At 57.5% G+C, this 21,673-nt stretch overlaps 1 protein-coding gene across 1 annotated transcript in view; it reads left to right on the top strand.

Annotated features, from left to right (window-relative positions):
- The window catches only part of OBSCN (obscurin, cytoskeletal calmodulin and titin-interacting RhoGEF), a 97,725-nt gene extending 77,525 nt beyond the window's left edge, over positions 1-20,200 (top strand). The window contains 18 exon segments of the mRNA XM_045850500.1: positions 170-234; positions 1,178-1,297; positions 1,437-1,576; positions 1,940-2,140; positions 2,268-2,350; positions 2,527-2,700; positions 3,423-3,579; positions 3,878-3,994; positions 4,067-4,231; positions 4,318-4,476; positions 4,592-4,769; positions 5,273-5,386; positions 10,240-10,407; positions 10,750-10,852; positions 11,174-11,303; positions 12,069-12,183; positions 15,178-15,220; positions 18,448-20,200. Coding sequence (XP_045706456.1) covers positions 170-234; positions 1,178-1,297; positions 1,437-1,576; positions 1,940-2,140; positions 2,268-2,350; positions 2,527-2,700; positions 3,423-3,579; positions 3,878-3,994; positions 4,067-4,231; positions 4,318-4,476; positions 4,592-4,769; positions 5,273-5,386; positions 10,240-10,407; positions 10,750-10,852; positions 11,174-11,303; positions 12,069-12,183; positions 15,178-15,220; positions 18,448-19,555 — 3,340 coding nt within the window. The 3' untranslated portion in view covers positions 19,556-20,200.
- The last annotated feature ends 1,473 nt before the right edge of the window (positions 20,201-21,673 follow it).

Below are 21,673 nucleotides of genomic sequence, written 5' to 3' on the forward strand. Positions count from 1 at the left end.
GTGTGGCTTGGGCCAGCCCCCAATCTCTCTGTGCCTTGGTTTCCCCATTATAAAATCAGTGTTCCCCAGGGCCTAACCGTGGCACCTGGCCCACTGCACTCAGACTCCCTCCCAAGGGTATGGATGGTGGGCCTACCCCAGGCCCTCAGGACACCTCCATCCTCTTTAGGACCCAAGCTATCTCTGAACAGATGCTGGAACCTGCAGGTTTCACTGATCTTGCTGGGCAAAAAGGTATGGGGGCACTCAGGCAGCCTATTCCTAATTTGGGGTGGGGGGTGGAGGACACTGCCTGACCCCATGTGGCCTACAATACTCACTCTCCCAGCTTTGGGCTGGGGCTCCTCAGATGCCCCTCTGGGCCCCATTCTGAGCTCTGGTTGCCTTCGTGCCTGGCCAGTCCTTGGCTCAGCTCTCACGTCCAGCCATCCAGCTGGCTGTGTGGTGCCCAGGTGAGGGGTAGATGGTTGCCCAGTCAGAGTGGACTAAGTGTCCAGCCCTTTCCCAGGCACCTGCACAGTATATTCTGGAACCTTGGTATATTTTTCACTTTTCTATGACAAGTATTGATCTGCACAGAAAAAGAGAGGACAGAGCTGTGTGCCCATCACTTACCTTTGGGTCACTTCTCAGGTGACCTGCACCTATCCCCTCAGTGGCCCTCATTCACCCCTGACCCCAGTCACGGAGGCTTGCACCCCCCCAATCTCCACACCCTAGGGCTAGATATTTAGGTTCTGCCCCTACCCTTCCCAAACCACCCAAACCCCTTCCCAGACAAACTTCCAAGTTGATACACCCAAGAGAAGAGGCATAAACCCCACTGGGGGCTTCAACATCTTCATGCACTTCCCCCATCCTAGCCTGTACCTGGCTTGGCCCTGAGCTGCCCTGGCCTAGTGCCCTGCAGCCGTGCTAGCCACCCTCATTCCTGACCACCCGATGCCCCTCTCCTGGGCCCTGCATCCTTGCATTTGTAGCCCCTCAGTCACACCTTGGCTCAGACACCTCTGAGCCATTAAAGCCCCTTATTCTGGTTGGCCTATCTGCTTCTGGCAGCATAACCCCAAGCCTGTGTGATCCCATCTTCCCTGAACCCTGGGCTGAGGGCGGGCCTTCAGGGAGTGTTCAAGCTTGTCTGCAGTGCATGCTGGCTGAGCTAGGGTCTGACCACCAGGAGAGCCCCTGGCACCCAAGGCTCGTGGCCACTTGTCCCTGGCCGAGGTGGGCACGGAGGAGTTCCTGCAGAAGCTGACCTCACAAATCACAGAGATGGTGTCGGCCAAGATCACTCAGGGTGAGGGATCTTCGTGGAGCCAGATCTTGGGTGGAGGATGGTGGTGGCGGTGATCCAGGGTCATGGCCCCCCATACCCACACCATGGGGAGGGACACAGGGGCTGTCCCTTCCCAGTATGACATGCCCTGCACCCCTAGCCAAGCTGCAGGTGCCTGGAGGTGACAGTGACGAGGAGTCCAAGACACCATCCGCATCCCCCCGGCATGGCCGCTCCCGCCCCTCCTCTATTGTCCAGGAGTCGTCCTCAGAGTCGGAAGATGGAGACTCCCGGGGAGAGGTGCAGCGGGGGCAGTGGGCTGGGGGGCATGAAGCTGGCGAGGAAAAGCAAGGGTGGGGAGGGAACTGGGCCCTCAGGGGGCCAGGAGGAGGAGGCTGGAAGTGCACATCTGAACAGCTGACATACTACCATGCCCAGGACACCCCCACATCCCCAAGGCTTGCCCCTTGTCACCCTTGGGTGGCTTTAACTAGCACCCCTTTTGTGTTTCCATCACAAAAATCAGTTGGGTCTGTTGTGTAATTTCACAGAATCTCAGGATGACTCCTTCCTCCCCATTCACTACCAGGGGCCCTGTGGCTTGGGTCCATGAGAGGCCCTGCTGGCTCCTTTCTGGGTCTGACTCAGCACCCCTTCCTCCAGATCTTTGATATCTATGTGGTCACAGCTGACTACCTGCCTCTGGGGGCTGAGCAGGACACCATCTCGCTGCGAGAGGGTCAGTACGTGGAGGTGCTGGACTCAGCCCACCCTCTACGCTGGCTTGTGCGCACCAAGCCCACCAAGTCCAGCCCCTCACGACAGGGCTGGGTGTCCCCTGCCTACCTGGACAAGCGGCTCAAGGTACCTAGACTGCCAGGGGTGGGGTGGTTGTCCTGGGATTGTTGTCCCCTGATGAGTATGGGAACCTGACCCCCACAGGGCCGGGCCAGCACCAAGGCCACCTACAACCCTCTCTGTTCCTCACCAGCTATCGCCTGAGTGGGGGCCTGTTGAGGTCCCCGAGTTCCCTAGGGAGGCTGTGTCTGAGGATGAGTACAAGAGGCGGCTGAGGTGAGGAGCCATGGTGTGTGTGTGTGGGCACCGAGCAGTCTTTGCCTGGTGACTTCATGTGGTGGGGCAATCCTATGGGGGTGGTTCCTCCACTGTCTGTCTGGCCCCAGGCTGCATGTGAGGGGAGGTGCCTGTTTAGCCCCTGAATTCCTGGTCCCCTCACACTCTGCCTCCAGCTCCGTCATCCAGGAACTGCTGAGCTCTGAGCAGGCCTTTCTGGGCAAGCTGCAATTCCTGAAGAGCCACCACATGGAGTACCTGGACCACTGTCCCCATGTACCTGCCGCCGTGGCTAGCCAGAAGGCTGTCATTTTCCGGAACATTCAGGAACTCAGCCACTTCCACAGCAGGTGGGCAGGCCTGTGTGCATGCATACACATTTACACACATGTGGACACATGCCACATACTGCACACACGCAAGCACGACACAGGCACTCACACTCTCATACACATGCACACGTACCCACAGATCTGGGCCTTGGAGTGGGCAAGAGCCAAGAAGAGAAAGAACTGGGGCGACCTGATTTACTTGTGGGCATACCACATCTCTGTACGAGGATGCATGCCACCCCCGGGAACACAGGTGTGTGCACCTGGCTTACCCATGGAGTGCCTGCAGCAGTCCCACCTAGTGCAACCTTTGTACATAGGCACACACATGTGTGTGTGCTCACGTGCCCTAACACACACATGCTTGGGTTGCATGGGCATACATGCACATACACATACATGCCTTTAAATGCCTGGGAATGTGTTACACGTGCACAACACACAGTGCATATCCACATATGTATATCTGTGTGCTTGTGCTCATGCACCTACACATATATGCCCAAATGTACAGTGTACTCCCTTGCATGTCTGCACACATGTACATGCATGCCTGTACACATGTACACACCCTCAAACACCACGCACATATGTTCCCTGTTCCCATAGCCCTTGTTCACTTCAATCCCAGGAGCCAGTGGGACTAGGCCCTGGCAGGAACCTGTTTCCTCTCAAACCTGAGGGCTGGAGCTGGGTCATGGGTTGTGGGCAGGGTCCTGACACTGTCCCTTCCATGGCAGCTTCCTGCAGGAGCTGCAGAGCTGTGACACGGATGATGATGTGGCCATGTGCTTCATTAAGAACCAGGTGGCCTTTGAGAAGTACCTGGAGTTCCTGGTGGGCCGAGTGCAGGCCGAGTCGGTGGTGGTCAGCACAGCTGTGCAGGAATTCTACAAGGTGCCCCTTCCCCCGACGCTGCTGGGCCCATCTCCAAGATCACTTTCCCTGACAGTGCCCTGCCTCTCTCCCCACCTGCCAGGGACCCCCCACCCGCTTGTACAGGTCCCTGGGCCCTGGCTAGTGAGTAAAGCAGCTAGAGCCCCCTGAAGTTTTTCCCACCTGTCAGTGACCAGCCATTGAGGGGAGGGCCCACCTGGGAAGGAGGGAATATGTGCTTGCTCTCGGGACCTGGGTGACATGAACTACCCCTGGGCCTCATCCTGATGACCTGAAGCCCACTCTGTGGTTCCCACAGAAATACTCAGAGGAGGTGCTGTCGGCTGGTGACCCCTCACAACCACCCCCACCCCCGCTACAGCACTTCCTGGAGCAGCCAGTCCAGCGGGTCCAGCAGTACCAGGCCCTGCTCAAGGTAAGTGGTCTGTCCCTTGCCCTCACTACCTTGTCCTGCCCTGTGGTACACCCTGACCTGATGTCTTTCCAGGAGCTGATCCGCAACAAGGCTCGGAACCGGCAGAACTGCACGCTGCTGGAGCAGGCCTATGCAGCGGTGTCTGCCCTCCCTCAGCGTGCTGAGAACCAGCTGCACGTGTCGCTCATAGAAAACTACCCAGGCACCCTGGAAGCCCTGGGCGAGCCCATCCGCCAGGTCTGGGGTGGGCGCCATGTGGGGTGGGTTGTAGGGCAGGGTGGCGGCTGTACCCCAGGTTGACCAAGGGCTGACCACTCTCCCAGGGCCACTTCATCGTGTGGGAGGGGGCACCGGGTGCAAGGATGCCCTGGAAGGGCCACCACCGCCACGTCTTCCTGTTCCCCCACCACCTGGTAGTCTGCAAGCCCAGGAGGGACTCACACACTGACACCTTCAGCTATGTGTTCCGGAACATGATGAAGGTCTGTGGGCACTGGACAGCCTGGTGGGGTGGGGAGGCTGCAGGGTGTGTGAGGGAGGCCTAGGCTGGTCCTCTGGCCACATCCAGGGCAGTGAGCCTGCCTCCTCCCCCCACAGCTGAGCAACATCGACCTGAACGAGCAGGTGGAGGGGGATGACCGCGCCTTCGAGGTGTGGCATGAGCGGGAGGACTCGGTGCGCAAGTTCCTCCTGCAGGCACGGACTGTCATCACCAAGAATGCCTGGGTGAAGGAGATCAGCGGCATCCAGCAGCGTCTGGCCCTGCCTGTCTGGCGTGAGTGCCAGTCCTGGTGTGGAGGCCAGATGCAGGCTCAAACCTTTCAGCCAGGACATCTGGCTCGGGGACACTCAGGCCCCAGCCCCTTCCCTGGTGGCTGCCTCCTAGGACAGATGGCTAGCTCTCCCCTCCATCAGCTCAGCCTCCCTATGTGCTAAACTGGGGTGCTGGACTGGCTCTGACCCAAGTGGGGACATTGGGTCTTATTCAGGGGCCCCCAGCACACAGTAAATGCCCAGGGGTTTAGAGGTGTGAAGGTCTGACCCCTGGGTCTCCTTTCTCACCTGGAATGGGAGAGGCTCCTTTTCAACACATTAACCTCTCCATACTCCCCTCCACTTCCCAAGAACACCCAGCCTGCCTCTGATTCAGAGCCCATTCTGGCCCAGTATGGAATCACAAGGACTGGTGTTTGTAGCAGCCACACCCTTTGGCCTTGGGACTTCTAGCCCTGCTGGGGGTGAACTGAGGGCCCAGGTATATGGTATATGTGTCCCCAGGGCCCCCAGATTTTGAGGAGGAGCTGGCCGACTGCACAGCTGAGCTGGGTGAAACAGTCAAGCTGGCCTGCCGTGTAATTGGCACACCCAAGCCCGTCGTCAGCTGGTACAAAGGTAGGTCCCCATGGCCTAGAGGTGCTGGCCCTGCCACATGGAAGAGCAGCCCAGAAGGAACTGAGCTCACCCGAGACCTAGGGTGGCGCCTGGTCTGGGGTTGGGTGTGAGGGACAGGCCTCCTGCCCCAGTTGCCTGTTCCCGAATCAAGGAGAGCCAGGCCAGGGCAGAGGAGGTAGGACAGAGGGCAGTTCAACTGCCGGAGGGAGCTGCCTTCTTGGGGCAGAGACGGGCGATAGTGGAGAGACAGATGTGTGATGTGCCAACCAAAGAACTAAGATAGAGCCAGGCACACACGTGTGAAGGTCCCAAAGGGCAGTGAGGGGGCCAGGAGGCCAGGAGGAGGGGGTGCAGAGGCAAAACAGTTGGGAAGGAGGGCTGCTGTGAGGGCTTAGGCTTGATCCGAGTGTAATGGGAGCTGCAGAGAGTCCAGGAACACTGAGGTTGGGGTCCCCCAACCACCTTCTGGGTCAGTGATTCACCAGAAGGACTCACAAAACTCAGCAGAGCCTTTCAACCTAGGATTCCAGTGTATTGCTATGGAAAGGGGCAGAGTGCAGGCGGGCTGTGTGGACAGCTCTTTCAGCTTTGGGTCTGCCGTCTCTGAATCCCTAGTTCGGGGTGAATGTCCAAGTCCAGTCCTGGTTTGGAGGCATCATTGCAGGGCCATGGATCCTTCTTGTCCTACTTGTCCACAACTAGCCCGGGTGCTTGTTCACCCACGAAGGGCTGAGGATGGGGCTGAAGAGGACACCGGGGCATTGTGCGGGGACATGCAGGAGGGGCCATCACTGTGCCTATAGTCAGAGCTGCACAGCTGAACTGGTGGGTACAGCAGGTAGTTGCCAGTGGTGGCTTCAGAGAACTGCCCAGGGCCTCCCTTCTGGAGGGAGACCTGCTAGCCCATGTCCTGGGGCCTGTGGAAGTCTCCTCCCAGACACCTCACACTGCACAGAATGTCTGCAGCTCAACTGCCCTTCTACCATCCCTCCTCACTCAGAACTTTTACCAGGGTGAGGTGTCTGGGAGGGTGGGCTCATGGAAGCCCTCCCAGGGTGGGACAAGGCCATTCATAAAATCACCCAGAAGTGACTCTGAACCCCTTGGGCCCTCCCTTTGGACTGGGCTGCTCCCAGGAGTATGTGCAGGCTGGCCACTTGTGAGAAGAAAGGAGGATGCACCTCACCCAGGCAGTTAGGGTAGGATCCTGGGCTCTGATTGCGGTGGGCGGTCCTCGGTCTCTTTCACCCTAGCTGTCACCCACTGAGACCCCAGAGGGGTGCCCTTCTGAGGACAGCTGTGTCCAGTGAGTGAAAGGGGCAGCTGGACAGTTGGTTTGTGCTGACACATTGGTCAAATGGCCGGTGGTCCAGGTGGCCCACAGCCATTGGGTCAGAGCCGGCTGTTGGCTGACCCAAAGCAGCATCATGGTGGGAAATACCACAGTAGCCTCAGGAGGCACTGACCTGCCAGGACAGGGGTCCTCTTCATGCGATGTGCCCCCTATCTGGACGAGAGTATTTCTCGGTAGTCCTCTGTGTGGCCTGAAGTGGGGTCAGTGCCATGCACCCTGTGGCAGCTCTATGTGGAACCTTGGTGACTTGAGTGGGAGCCCCCTCAGTGATCTCTTTGCCTCCATGGCTCATAGCCTCAAGGGAGGGAGTGTCTTTTACCAGGCCATCTATAGTTTGTTAAATGGTAACACAAACAACCAGGCCATTCTCAAAAGTTCTAGGACAGGAAGAACAGCATTGGGCAAAAGATTTTCCAGCAGACAAAATGTCCTCATACAGTAGGAGCTGAGTATTGAGGGCAGAGGGCCAAGCTCTGATCCAGCCCCAGGTAGCTGCCAGGGAGCCAAGAGCACTGGAGACATGTGTTAGAAGCCTTGCCGCATGGATGCACCTCAGATCTGTGATAGCCACATTATCTGGAGCCACAGAGCAGGGACTACATTGGGCTGGTGACAACCTACTCCTCCTGGCTGTGGCCTGACCCTTTACCCCAGCTACCTCATGTCACATGGGAGGCCTAGAACCTCCTTTCTCCCCAACCTGGAAACAGACTGTGGGGCTGGGCAGTTACATGCTCCCTGCATGGGCATCCCCCCAGGAGTGTCCACTCCCCATGTTTGGAGCAGGGAATTCCACAGCACACATCAGGGTCTAGTGGCAGGAGCCACAGCTACAGTCCCCTGACTTGGCCTCGAGGCGACACTATCTTCCTGGAGAACCAGCAGCCTTGAGAAGATTCCATCATTGGAATCCAGGCACCTGTGTCTGGTAGATCTGTGACGGTCCGACTTCTCCCCCTGCTCGAGGTCCTAGCCGTATAGGATGGACACATAGGACCTTTAGTCCCTCTCGCCCAGGGAGACTAACACCACTCCTGATCACTTTCCTCTTAACGCTGTGGAGGTTGGGTGGAGGAGGAAGAAGGGGCCAAGCATCAGGGATGGAACCGTCCCAGACACACTTCCGCGTTTTAGTGACCTGCAGTGCTTTGGGCTTGCCCAAACCCTAACCCAGGCAGCATGGCCCTTCCTGCTGATGTAACACTCACCTCCCATCACTGTCTGGACTCCATGCCCCTTGGCCCATTGGGGTCTAATTTGCATGGCACTGACCTTTTGGATGAGTGTGTCCACTTAGCAGGACGTCTCAGACCTCTCTCCTTGAAGACTGAACAATATGTCTGAGGAGGCAGGGACACCTGTCAGAACACACACCCCTGTAGGCCACCCCCTCCCACTGTCACCAGTGTTCTACAGTAGATTCCACCCAGGCTCCACAAGTGTGTGCCAGCCATCGATGTCTCCCATGGTACTTTGTGCAGAGAGGTGTCTCATGCCAGGACCTGCTGCCCATACCTGGTTCTTCACTGGCACCTCAGAAAGAACCCTCCATGCATGCATGCCTGGTGCCTATCCTCGTGCCCAGAGTTCTCACTCGCTCCTGCCCTCTGCCCGCTGGGGTTGATGATGGCCCAACACAGGTTGTAGTGTCTGTTGATGTTTTGGAAGAGGACTGTATATGCAAACTCTCCCTGAATGCTGAAGGAGCCAAGAGACCAGTGAACGAGGCAGACCAGCCTAGCTTGTCAGTTAAGGAGTTTAACAGCAGACTTACATACAGAAATGCAAGGTGGTCAGGTGTCCATCCTTCACCTTCCTGACTCTTTTATAGCCAGTGGGTAGATGGTTGGGGAAGAAGTGTTTAATCTAAGGGGAGGGAGACTGCCAGGTGCTAAGAGGGTCTGACATAAGAGCTGGTTAAGAGACAGACAAGTCAAGGGAAAATTACTCCAGAAGCAGAGCATGGAGCTCCCAGGGGCGGGGGCCAGGAGTCAAGGTGGCCCATTAGCTTTAGTAAGATCAAGCTCTGTCCACATTGTTGGGAGGTGGGGCGACCTGCAACTGAACCAACAGCACCAAGGAGAGAGCGTGTCAACCAAGGCACCAACCAGGAGGAGACTGCCTCTGAACCCACTTCTGGGTGTGCAAGCTGAGGCCACCCACCCAGTACCTCTCCATTCACAGGCAGTAAGCAGGGTAGGCTTCCTGCCCAGCTGACCACACAGTTGGGTTGACATGTCCACCACCAAGTCCCGTGGATCTCCCTCAGGTCCTGTTAACTGGCTACCTTTTTTCTCTTCTGGAATGATGCCTCTGACAGCATCCCTTTCTGGTCACCAAACTGAGTATCAAGCTGCAAAGTGTCTGCCAGCCAGACACAGACACAAGCTGCAGGTCAGAGACAGAAACTGCTGGTCACAGAAAAGTGCAGTGTTTTTGGTCAGTTGCCCTGATCTCCACGACCAGGGTCAAATATTACCTTCACACAGTGGACTGCACTGCAGGAGAGACCCTGAGTTTGAGGAGGGGCTGAGCTTTTATGGAGCTGCTGACACACCTGCCTATTTGTTCTCCAGAGAGAGAAATACTTTGCAGGCTGTAAGGAAGGAGAGGGCTCTGTCTCTGCTGCCCTGGATGCTGCAGGGGTCTCACACAAGCCCTTGGGAGCAGGGTGGGCAGCATGGGAATGCAGGAGAGGCATGGAGAGCTGTTTTCTGACAATAGGATGAGGACTGAGAATGGACTCTTAACCAAGATGTGTTCTGTGGGGGATGGAAGCTGAGGGGAGGGGTTTTGGGAGGCAATGAGAAGGCAGCTCTGGAAGCAGGGAGAGAGTGAGAACAACTCTCCTGGAACACAGTACAGTGCATCGGAGAAGTGGGATGTGGCTGGAGCCTTTTTTTTGTGTGTATGTTAAAGTAATTTTTTAAGGTTCCCTATGAATTAAAGGTCAAGATGCTGGTTATGAACTACTGTAATTTAAACCACACATGCAGAGCTATTATGAAGTGTTTGTTTATGGAATTAAACGTATTTATGGAGGAAAGAGTTCCTCTGAGTGAAAAGTACATATCTCTCCCAGGAAAGAAACACATTTTGGGCACAAATGTTAGGTTGGGTGGGTGTTTGGACAAGGGTGATTAAAGAGATGGGGTGTGTCCAAGTGTGTCTGCTGTGAGGAGCCATCAGTGCCTAGGAGTTATCTGGAAGTCACACTTCATTGGCAAGGTGGTTCAGGGTCTGCTTATTGGAATGAGACATCTGTTGCCTTCAGGTAAGAGCTTGCCCTCCAGAGGCTGCACTGTGCACACAGAGGTCTGGGGAAGTGTTTGGGGCTCCTCAGCTTGGCCAGCGGGACCCTCAGCAGGAAGCCTCGTCTGGCCCTTGTGCTTTAGGGCTGCTCTCTACTCCCCATCACCACCTGTGACTTTGACCCCCAGGCAAGTCCAGACAATCATCCCCATGGGGCCCCTCTGTGACAGCCCTCCCTCCTTTCCAGATGGGAAGCCAGTGGAGGTGGACCCTCACCACATTCTCATTGAAGACCCGGATGGCTCATGCACCCTCATCCTGGACAACCTGACCGGCGCTGACTCTGGCCAGTACATGTGCTTTGCAGCTAGCACCGCTGGCACAGCCAGCACCCTGGGCAAGATCCTGGTGCAGGGTAAGCCTGAGAGGGAGGCTGGGTGTAGGGCACCTGGGCGACATCCACTGCAGCAGCCCAAGGGGTGCAGACATTCGGAAGGAGCTGGTGGGTGCTGTGGCTCTCTGACCCAGGTCTGGGGGCTCACTGTCAGGTGGGGTCCTGCACCTTATGCTATCTCTCGTTTCTTTCTCTGTGTGCCTGTCTCTCCATCTTTGTCTGTCTCTGTATCTCTTCCTCCCTCCATCCTTCTGTGTCTCTCACTCTCTCTGTGTATGTCTCCCTCTGTCCCTATCTCTGTCTCTGTGTCTTTCTCCATCTCTCTCTGTCTCCCTTTGTGCCCCATGCCCTGCGGGCCCTCAGTTCCTCCACGGTTTGTGAACAAGGTCCGGGCAGTACCTTTTGTGGAGGGAGAGGACGCCCAGGTCACCTGCACCATCGAAAGTGTCCCACACCCTCAGATCAGGTGGGCTGGGGTGATGAGGGGGTGGGCCTGCCTGGGGCAGCCACTTCTGTCTGAAAATCAAGGGTGGGCAGCATGTACACAAGGTCTGGATGGGTAAGACAGAAGCTCGGCCTTTTGGATAACAAGTGGGGGCCTTGGGACCAGTATGTTCTGACATAGCCCTAGCAGCAGCAAGGAAGACCCTGCCAGCTGGATATGGGCAGGCGGTGTTCGAGGGGGTGGGCACTATAAGGGCACCCTGACCAGAGGGATGGGTGAGGGAAGGTCATGAACACAGGGGACTCAGGAGAGGCCCCAACTGACCACCAGGGCTGGCTTCAGGTGGTACAAGGATGGGGCCCTGCTGTCCCCTGGTGGCAAGTACCGGACCCTGAGTGAGCCACGCAGTGGCCTGCTCAAGCTGGAGATCCGGGAGGCCAGCAAGGAAGACGTGGGCTACTACGAGTGCGAGGTGAGGAGGAGTGCAGGAACATGGCTGGGGGCTTGTCATCATCAGCCAGGACACATGATAAGAGAGGGGACACCAGACTCACTGTCACCCACCATCCATGATAACAAAGGGAACACCAAGGCTCACTGACACCCATCATCCATGATGACACAGAGAACCCCAGGTTCACTGTCACCCACCATATGATGATACAGGGAACCCCAGACCTGCTGTCACCGACCAATCGTAAGGTGCAAGCAGGGCTCCATAAGGGACCTGGGTAGGGTGTGTCCTCAGTAGTGTGGGACAGTGTGCAGGCTTTGGCTCCGCCTGGCTCCATCCTCCTCTGAGATGGTGCTGCTGGTAGCCTGGGGCAGACCGGGGTGGGTCTGGCTTTCATGTCATGTCCTGAGGACACAAATCGTCTTGTCAGCTTGGGCCCTGTCCAATTTGGTTACTCTTGGCCACTCATGATGACTTAAATTTAAATCTGTTAAAGCTAACTCTAAGTAAAGATTCAGTCCATTTCCTGTGTTCAGGGCCCACAAAGCTGACATTTGGAACAGTGGGGACAGAGAGTGCCCTCCACCATGATAGGATCCTGAGCAGTACTGGGTCCCTTTGGGGACATGGTAGCCACTCTAGGACTCTGTGGCCAGGCTTTAGAACTCTACACACAGGAGCGGGTGCCCCCATGCTCTAGCCAGTCCTTACATCCCCAAAGAGATGCACATGGCTCCTTGGGAAGCTGTGGGCCCTCAGTGGCTTCTACTGTCCGTCCCACAGCTGGTGAACCGGCTGGGCTCGACACGGGGTGGCATGGAACTGGGCCTGCAGAGCTCCACACTACAGACTGGGGAACAGCGCCACCGCCGGGAGCACACCACTGCCATGGTGGAAGGTAGGTGCAGCCACTGAGGGTCTCAGCCTCAGCCTCAGCCTGGCTGGATTCTCTGTACACATGGGCCGGGTGGGGTGAGACCATAAGTCCTTCCAATGAGGGCATGTTCCCTGGAGAAGAGGTATCAGGGCTATGGAGGAGCTGCAAGGCCCCAGACTGGAATAGCAGGTGTGGGGAACAGTTGGTGGTGGTCCATAAACCCAGAACCCAGGCAAGGCTGGAGGGGCAGCCCTGGGGTTCGAGACTCAGGACCTGCTTACCATCCCCAAGGCCAGACCTGAGCCTGAGCAGTCTGCTAGGCAGAGGCAAGTGAGTCCTCGTGGGAAGGGCATGAGGCGCAGTAGATGGGACAGCTCCACCTAAGAGGGGTCTCTGCCAAGTGCAGAGTGTAGGCTACTGGATTCCAGCTTGGCTCCTGGGAGAGGCAAGAGGTGTCGGAGCCTGGTCCCTCCACACCAGATTGGCTGTCCATGTTGAGCACAGCCCCTGGCTGCCTCTGGGGTCCTGGTGCTGCCCCTGGGGTCCTTGGAGAGCGAGGGGTGGGCCAGACTGCAGGATGGGCCTCTTCTGGGAAAGGTGTGGTGCTGGGCAGGAGGGGAAGGCAGGGAGATGTTTCCACTCACATGCACGGTGGCTCCAAGGTCCCAGCTGGGTGTGGCAGGGGATGGCCAGGATGGAGACGAGGGCAGCTGGCACCTGTCCTGGGCCTGCTCAGACTGAGAGAGCAGCTTTATGGGGCTTACGGAGCAGGCTACCACCCCAGGGAGAAATTCTTCCAGTCTGAGCTGTGCCACCTGGAGGGGCTGTCTGGTAAGGTGGTGAGCCTCCCATCCCTGGAGACATGAAACACAGGCTGGGCCAACAGCTGGTGCAGCTGTAGCTTTCATAGCAGGATGAGTTGAAATAAGTGTCCTTCCAAGTTCTGAAAGTTGGCTTCAATGATCTTTGGGCCACTGGATCCAGTGCTTCCCAGGGCCCAATGTCTGGGGGCCACTGTCCATCTCGATCCTCACAGATTCAGGCCACCTAGTGCTCAGAGATTGGCCTTGGGGCCTTGGAGGTCCTCCAGGGCCTTTCGGGGACCGGGCCCTCTCTTGTGGGCAGGGGTCCTGTTCCTCGTCCCCCAGAGGGCAGCCTGCACCGGCTGAGCCACGTCCTGCCAGGAGCCCCCGGGGTGTCTATGGCACTTCTGTGTCCTGCTGGGTGGTATCTCACGGGGATGTGCCAAGCAGGGGCCATGGCCATGGCACGCCCTGTTGGTGGGTGATAAGTACGTCTGACAGAGTCATTCACTTTGCTGTCACCATGGATCTTTTTCTGTCAACATTCCATAACTGTGTGCAGGAACCGGGGCTATGCCTCACTCAGGGAGATGGCCGTCCTCGTGAACCCTGGTGTTGGAGCCTCCCACCTCCTGCTTCCTAACCCTGTCCTGCTGCTTCATTGTTAACCTGGTGGCCCCGCAGCCAACTGACCCTGTGGGGTGGGCACTGCCCCCTCGCTTGTGAAACTGCGCTGGGCTGGAAGCCCTGCTTTGCAAGGCTGCACCCTCCCTGTGGTCGCCAGCACTCACGGGGCCCAGGGCCTGTCAGGTGGCAGTCAGGTCAGGGACAAAGTGCAGGGTGCCAGGCCACCACTCCCGAGAGCAGCAGGACAGGCCCTGGCCAGGAAGGGTGACGGACAGGGCGCTGTGTCTCTGTTGCTCTGTGCACAGGGTCTGGCTCTTTCTGGGTCCCACTTAGACCACACACATGGCATTTTGGCTGATCCTACTCTCCCCCAGTGGATTGCACTCCCTCCAGGAAGCAGCTTACACACACAGACACACACATCAGTGTGCATACACATGCAGGCAGACATACATTCGTGCACACATGCAGTAAGTGTGGCTCCCAAATGTGTGTCCCAGTATGGCACACACTGACACAAGTAGAATATCCAATTCACACACACCTAACCAGAGACAAGCTCACATGTTCTCGGTCGCCTAAGGTGCACCTTACTCCACGTGGCACGGCAGCACAGCAGAAAACCTGCAGACCAGGGGCAGAGGCCCTGTGCCTTGGGCCCTGCTGCCGGAACTTTGAGCCTTCCCTTCAATCTCCCTGCAGGACGGTGACAAGGGATGTTGAGATGTGAGGGTGCTGGTAGCTGTGGAATGCTTGCTGTCTGTGTGGGCAAGACCGGGTAGGACATCTGTGTGCCAGACCCAACCCTGCACAGAAGCAACAGGGAAAGAGGACTTAGATGGTTGGGCACCCTGCTACCTGGTCCTGTTTCCCTCGCAGGACGGGGACTGCAGGCCCTCTCCCGCTGACTCCAGAGAGGAGGAGAGCCTGGTGCTCCTATTGGGAGATTTAGGTCTCCCAGCTCCCTTGGAGTTCAGGACCCTGACAGGAACCTGCAGGCTGCTCCCAAGGAACTCTGTGGTCTCCTGCCATACAGCTCAGATGTGCCTCCACCAGGACTCCAGTCATTCTCTCCTAGAGACACCTTTGATCTCTAGGATGTTTTTTGTTTCTTTGCATCAGCCATCCTGGTGCTAGTTTGGCTGCTTGCTCACTCTGCAGCTGCAGGCTATTTCTTCTCCTTCCCTAGCCCTCAGTTCTTGTGTCTGAAAAGTCAGAATTTGGGCCTGACAAATTCCCAGTGCTTCCTAGGCACATGGCTGAAGGAGAAGCTGGGATTTCTCTGTGTGGGCAGCTTAGGCTGTCCCTGAAGCCCCTGCAATACCCTCAAGAGGGACAGGGGTGCTGCCCTCCTGTGGCACACATTGTTGCCATGTTCCTCGAGGCACAAATGGTCACCATTTCAGAGGCAAGGGAGCTGGGGCTCTAAGCAGAGGCAGCTGTTCCTGCCACACTCTGCCATGCAGGGCTGGGAGCCAGGGCTCCAAAGCTGAGAGGCTTACCACGCTGCCACACCACTCAGAGAGCTCAGCCCGAAGCGCTGGCTGATCTGTAACCCTCGCTATTCCGACTGTTTTCTTTGTAGTCACTGAGCAGGAGACTAAAGTCCCCAAGAAAACCGTCATCATGTAAGTGCAGGCGTGTTGCTAACCTTCCCTCTGACTGCAGTGCCCCCTGCATGCCCACTAACCCACCTGGACCTTGCCTGTGTGGTCTGGCTGCCTGCTCGCCTGACTGTCGCCCTTATAGCCTTTGCTTGCCACACAGAGGGGAGCACCTTGCAGAGTCCCAGGCAGCTGCCCTTCCCCTGGGATCATGGCCACCTTCATGCTGCTGACCTCTCTCTTCCAGGGCCTCAGAGCCCTCACCATGGCTGCCCTGCCTCTGAGGGCAGACTACCCCCACATACTTCACAGTGTCTCACCCAGGGCTTGGACCCAGAGTCTCACCAGTTGGGGTGAACCTGGGACCGACAGCTGTGTCCCAGGGTGCTAGTGGTATGTTTCTGCCCTTCAGCACCCTGGGACCTAGGGCATCACTGTTCAACAGAACTTCCTGTGACGATGGAAACAGTGCATATTTACATAGCCTCCCACAGCAGCCACTAGCTGCATGCAACTATTGAGCATTTAATAGTGTCTAGTGCAACTGAAGAACTGAATTTTATCTAATTTTCACTAGTTTGATTTTAATTAAAATAGTGTAATCATAGTAGACAACACAGCTCTAGGGACCTTAAAAGTCTCCAGGTCCAACCCTCACATTGGAAAGATGATAAAACTGAGGTTCAGAGAAGAGAGGAGTGTTGGTTAAGGTGACTCATGATTAAAAGCTGGCTGAGAACCCATTTCCCTGGTGCCACACCCACTGTCCTTCCTCATCCTTCAGTGCCTTCAAGGCTGAGGGAAAAGCCACATGGCTGTTCATAAATGAATAGCACAAGAGGTCCAGAGCTAGCTGAACCCACAGAAGCAGGGTTAGTTTTGGCCTGGACACCCTGAGAGGATTTCCAGGAGGAGATGTGTACAGGTGGAGGTGGTGGAAAAGCTTGCCAAAGCTGGGAGGTGAGAATGACTGTTGTTTCCAAAGGCCAGGTGACGAGAACTCGGGTGGGTAACCTCCTAGTCCTCTTAAGGGGCCAACCGTTGGTTACATCTCTGGAGAATCCCATGTTCAGACGTTTGATGAGATCCTGGGTTGATCTTTCCTTGACCTGCTTACTCTTCCCACAAAGCAGGCCACGCGCCCCCCCCCCCCAGCAGAAGGGGCTGCCTGGGGCAGCAATGAAAGCCCCACGGCTGGCACTCCACAGCCTGACCCAGATCAACTCCACATCTCATCCTGGAGGGGATTATTGTTCTTGTTTACATTCGATGGAGACAAATGGATCAGCACAGATGGGGCCAGACGGCCCGGGGGGAGGCATCAGAGATGACCCGTGCCAGTGGGAGGCTGGATGAGGCAGCTCCTGGCCCCCAAGTTCATTGTGTTCCAGGCCGCTGGAAGTTGCCACCCATGCCTTGCAGGAAGTGTGGCCCTTCAGCTTGAGGAGAGGAGAGAGGCAACTGCCTGGCCTTGCATGCCCCCACCAGGGGCATACTGCACCAGGAGGGACAATGGGGGGCCAAGAGGGCCAGAAGGAAACTGGCTCGGAGAGACAGAACGCCACTGCTGCTGAGTACCCCCATACTGTGCCAGTGGCCTCAGAGCAGGAGGCCCACGTGCCCTCATGGGGGCAGCAGTGAGCCCAGTAGAAGGGGGTGGCTTCTAAAAAAATCTTTACTAGAGAATTTTAGAGAGAGGAAGGGCAAGAGAGAGACAGACAGAAGACAGACATTGATATGGGAGAGAAATATCCATCAGTTGCCTTCTGTATGTTCCCTGACCAGGGATTGATCCTGCAAACTTAGGGTGTGTGGGATGACATTCCAATAAACTGAGCCACTGGCCAGGGCTGCACCAGGAGAGGGTAGCATTCGGAGGAGTGAGCCAGCATTCCAGTTGCACCTGACTCCCTGTCCTATCTCAGCCTGAGGCCTGAAGATGGGGCCCAGCCCAGGTCCTCCCAACATTCGTACCTCTGGGCCTGAGTGTGAGGCTAGAAGGCAGGCCGCCGCCACACACCCCAGTTTCCCATCAGTTAAGTGGGAATAGTATTTCCCCTTTGCCAGGTGAGGGCTGGAGGGGCAGGACCTGTAACTGCTGCACACCCTGAGTTGTGGCCACACATCTCAGGCCCTGCCTGGATGTCACTGCTCCTGGGTACAGCTCTGAGCCAGACAAAAGTAAAGCTGGAGAGAGAGACAGCACCTTAGTCATGGCAGGCAGCTGGCGACAGCACTGAGTTGTCACCATTCTCATGTCAAGTCTTCCTGCCTGGGCCTGAGAGGAAAGACAGGGCCCAGGAAGGCTTTCTGTCACTCAGCCCATCTCTGCTTCCTGCCTGTCACTCACTGTATCCTTAGTGCCCAGCCAGTTCAGTGGTACTGGATGGCAGGGGAAAACCTGGCTGGTTGGTGGGCGGGCTTCTGCCTGTTGGTCTGGGGCAAGTTTTGAGCCTTTTTTAGCCTTGTAGAATTAGGTCAGACCTGTGCCCCCAGTGCTGCTGCAGAGTCCCCAGTCAGCACCTCATGTACACTCACATGCAACCGGCCTTCAGTTCTGCCTCCTTTCCCCTGCTATCCCCTATTTTGGGAGACAAAGCCCAAGAAGGGGAAAAGCTAGTCTGAGGTCACAAAGCCTATGACAGCAGAATCACATTCCGAGCCAGGTATCCTTGACTAGCATCATAACCCAGATCAAGAGGCTAGGAACACAGGCTGCATGCCAGGGCTCTGACAATCCTCACCTGCACCAGCACCTGTGGCATCAACTGCCCAGTCTGTCCCTGCCCTCTGAGAGCTTACTGGGGAACACCCCCTCCCATGATGCAAAGCACAAAACACTGGTGGAACGGACAGGGAGAGCTATGGGGCAGTACCTGTCCATCAGCTCTTTGAGGAGGACTGGCATCTCCCAAATGGGGTCACCATGAAAGGGAGGGAACACTGGCCCAGAGGAACACTGCAGATTGGACTTGGTCTGGGGTTTGGGGGCACCGGTGTGATGCAGCGATGTCTTAGCCCCTGTCCAGAGCCTCTGGTTGAGAAGATGAGACTTTGTTTGTTTCTTTGGTTCTCTGGCTGGAAGTTCTAGAGACTGAGCTCAAGTGCACATGTAGGAGCTTGTGCAGTGTCACCATTTGCTTGCTGACACACTAACCTGAACTCTCGTGCTAGCCTTGCATGTGCGGTGGCATGGGTGGCAAGCTGGGCTACGGTCTCTGTGCCATCCCCTCTCGGCCCTCTCCCTGCAGAGAGGAAACCATCACCACCGTGGTGAAGAGCCCCCATGGCCGTCTCCAGTCCCCCAGCAAGTCTCCCTCCCTCTCGCCTTCCCGCCGCCCTGCCAGTCCCTCCAGGCCAGGCCTGTTGGCCCCTGAGCTGCTGCAATCACCAGGGGTCGGCCAGCTCTGCAGGCCAGGGGTGGAGCCAGGCTGGAGGCCCACTGTACCCATGCTGTACGTGACAGAGCCTGGAGCCCACACGCCGGCCCTGCCCAAGGGCACTGGGCCCCTTTCCAAGTGGGTGGAGGTCGAGGAGACCATTGAAGTCCGGGTGAAGAAAACAGGCCCGAGAGGTGCATCTCCAGCCAGAGAGGTGCCCAGCAGTTCGGCGGGGTTTCTCTTCACGCTGCCTGGTGGGACCCCAGGAGGAGACCCCAACACAAACAACTCCAACAACAAGCTGCTGGCCCAGGGGTCCCTGCCCCAGGGCAGAGTCTTCTGTGTGGGCGCTGGACTGGAGAGCCCTGAGCTGTCCCCTCCCGGGGCCGCTGAAGAGGAAGCCCCTCTGGAGGTGCAGGATGGGGCAGGTGTCTGCCTGACAAAGGAGCCCCTAAGAGCCCATGACCTTCGGGGTTATGACCCCAAGATCCTCACACACGATGGCTGTGTGCTGACGCTGGCTGACCTGGAGGATTACGTGCCCCGAGAAGGGGAAACCTTTGGCCGCAGCAGCCCCATGACCGGTGCTTCTGATGATCCACCCTGCGAGGTCTCAGTGCTCCAGAGAGAGATCCGTGAGCCCGTTGTGGGGCAGCCCATCCTGCTCAATGTGGGGCGCCCACCGGGCTCCCAAGGCCCCCTTGGCTTCTTCAGCCACCTCTCCCAGGAGGGGGCTCCATTAGGGCCTCAGGTCTGCGGCCGTCCTGGTGCCTCCTGTGTGCGGGAGACCTGGGCTGAGGGTCCCACACCCTGGATGCCGTCCTTCCGCACCCAGGTCCATCGCTCTGCAGACAGTGGCCAGAGTAGCTTCAAAACGGAGGTTTCCACCCACAGGGCCAGCTTCGGGACAGTGGGCGAGACAGTCACCCTGCACCTTCGTCGGGACGGGGATGAGGGCCCCAGCCCCTCCCAGGGCTAAGGCTGTGGTTGTGGTCAAGGGCACAGACAGCTGGGGGGGTTGAAACAGGGACTCTCTTGGAGCCAGGAAACTGCTGATAGGGCTGTCGGCTGCTGTGGCTGCGCAGGGGGAGCAGAAGGAGAGGCCTGGCTTTGAGGTCTAGGGCCCGGCCTGGCATCTGCACCCACCTGCTTCACAGCTGTCCTGTATTTGGGGCTCAGGAGAGAGGCCTGAAGCCAGCACCTCAGGACATATGCTCTGACCCTGCCCTTGTTCTCCAGCAATTCGGGACTTGAGCTGCCCATCCTCCCACCAGGTGCTTCCTACCTCATAGGGGGTCTCCAGCTGAGAACACTGTATGCACAGCTGTTACCCACATTATCGCAGTTCTGTGGGAGCAACAGGGAGACCAGCTCTGGCCTGTGTCCCACTTTGCTTGTTGCGGTACAGTCCTGCCCCATGTGAAGGTGCTCAGTGGGGCTTCCCTGAGGGCACATCTTCCCCATGGACATTTTTCTCAGCCTCCAGGAAGGCCAGCTGAGGCCCTCTGGGGCCCATGCTGCAGACCTCTTGGGCCTCCCCTGCAGAGTGGGCTGGAGTCTGTAGGTGGGAAGCAGCCCCTGTTAGTTAACTCCATGATGATAATAAACTGGCTCCTGCACCCCATATTCTGCTCCTTCTTTCTTCTTCCAGTGGCTCTGGCAACTTGGCCAAGAGGGGTCCTCTAGGCTGGGCCCTCTGTTGGCAGCTATGGGTGGGTCCTGGCCACCCTTGGGTCTGTGGGTGGGGACAGGACAGCTTGTCGTTCCAGCCTGCTAGCACTTGGGCTGAAGGGCTGGTTGCCAGTGCACACAATATGCCTGCCCATGGTGGTGGCTCTCAGCCTGCTGTGGGTGAGCAGGCCTTCCTGGCCCTTGTGCAGCTGGGCTGCTGTCAGGACATACAGCGGGGGTATGATGTATGTGGGGTCCTCCTTGGGATGGGAAAGGACAAGGTGGGTGCCCTGATGTGGGAGAGGGTCTTGGGGCAGGGGAGGGCTCTAAGCCAGGGACCTGGTGGGAATGGAACAGTGGGCACGACTTGGGTACACTTGTCAGGTCTCAGTGATGCTACCCAGAGCTGGCAGCCAGGCGCAGGAAAGGACTGCACCTGGGGCTGAGGGCAGGGAGGGTCCAGTGGTTCCTTTGGGAAGGGAGGCCAGGGCAGGAGCCAGATGAGTGTGTAGTGGCCTGGGTCCAGTCAGGCTGCACTTGGAGGGAAGGGTGGATAGGCCTTCAGGTGGAATCCCCTCCACGGCTGAGGATGGGGCTACCGTGGGAGGGTAGCAAGGGAGCACACCCCTGTGGACCCCCAGGCCCCTGACTTGGTGTCAGGCTGCAGGCTTCCCATATCCTGGTGTCCAGAGTGAGCCAAGGGGGAGGCCAGTGTGCGATGAAGGGATGTGGAGAGCAAAGACTGAGGGACAAAGGGGGCACAAGGCGGGTGTCCGAGCCCAGCTGCCCTGGGAGGTGACCTTCTCCATGGCTCTGCATTCACTCCCCTAAGCACCCTCTCCATCCACTCCCAGGCCCCTTTCTCTGTCAAGGCCCCACCACCTGCGCCTCCTGGGAGAGTAGTGGTGGGTAGGTAGAGCAGGCAGTGGGAAGTGCAGCCTGGTCAGCTCCCCTGGACATATTTGAGGATCAAGATGGGTTTCCTGGAGCCCCTCCCTAGGCCCAGGCCATGCCTCACCCTTACATGCTGACCTGCTTTTCCCACAGGTGCTGCTGTCCCATCCCCAGCTTCCCTGGAGCAAGAGGACCAGGACATTAGGTCTCTCCAGAGGACGCTGACGGGCCCTGAGGCTCCAGGAACCTCTGCAGCAGACCACGCCAGCCTAATCCCCAGGGGGCCACTTGCTCTTCAGGAAGCCAGCCCCCAGCTCCTGTGCACAAAGGCTGCACATGAACCCAGTGAGGAGCAGCAGTGGGCTGACTGCAAAGTACCCCCTGCTGTCAGAACCCCCTCCTCTGTGCTAACCCCAACCTTAGTCCTCATGGGTGCCCATCCCATTGGAAGGAACTGGAAGAACCCTGGGGGCTCAGGCATCTCTGGAGGTCCTGGGCAAGGCCCACCCGTCGCTCAGGCTATCTATGAAAG

Source organism: Phyllostomus hastatus, unplaced genomic scaffold (assembly GCF_019186645.2).
Source record: "Phyllostomus hastatus isolate PE091 unplaced genomic scaffold, TTU_PhHast_1.1 phas_contig_81, whole genome shotgun sequence".
Lineage (NCBI taxonomy): Eukaryota > Metazoa > Chordata > Mammalia > Chiroptera > Phyllostomidae > Phyllostomus > Phyllostomus hastatus.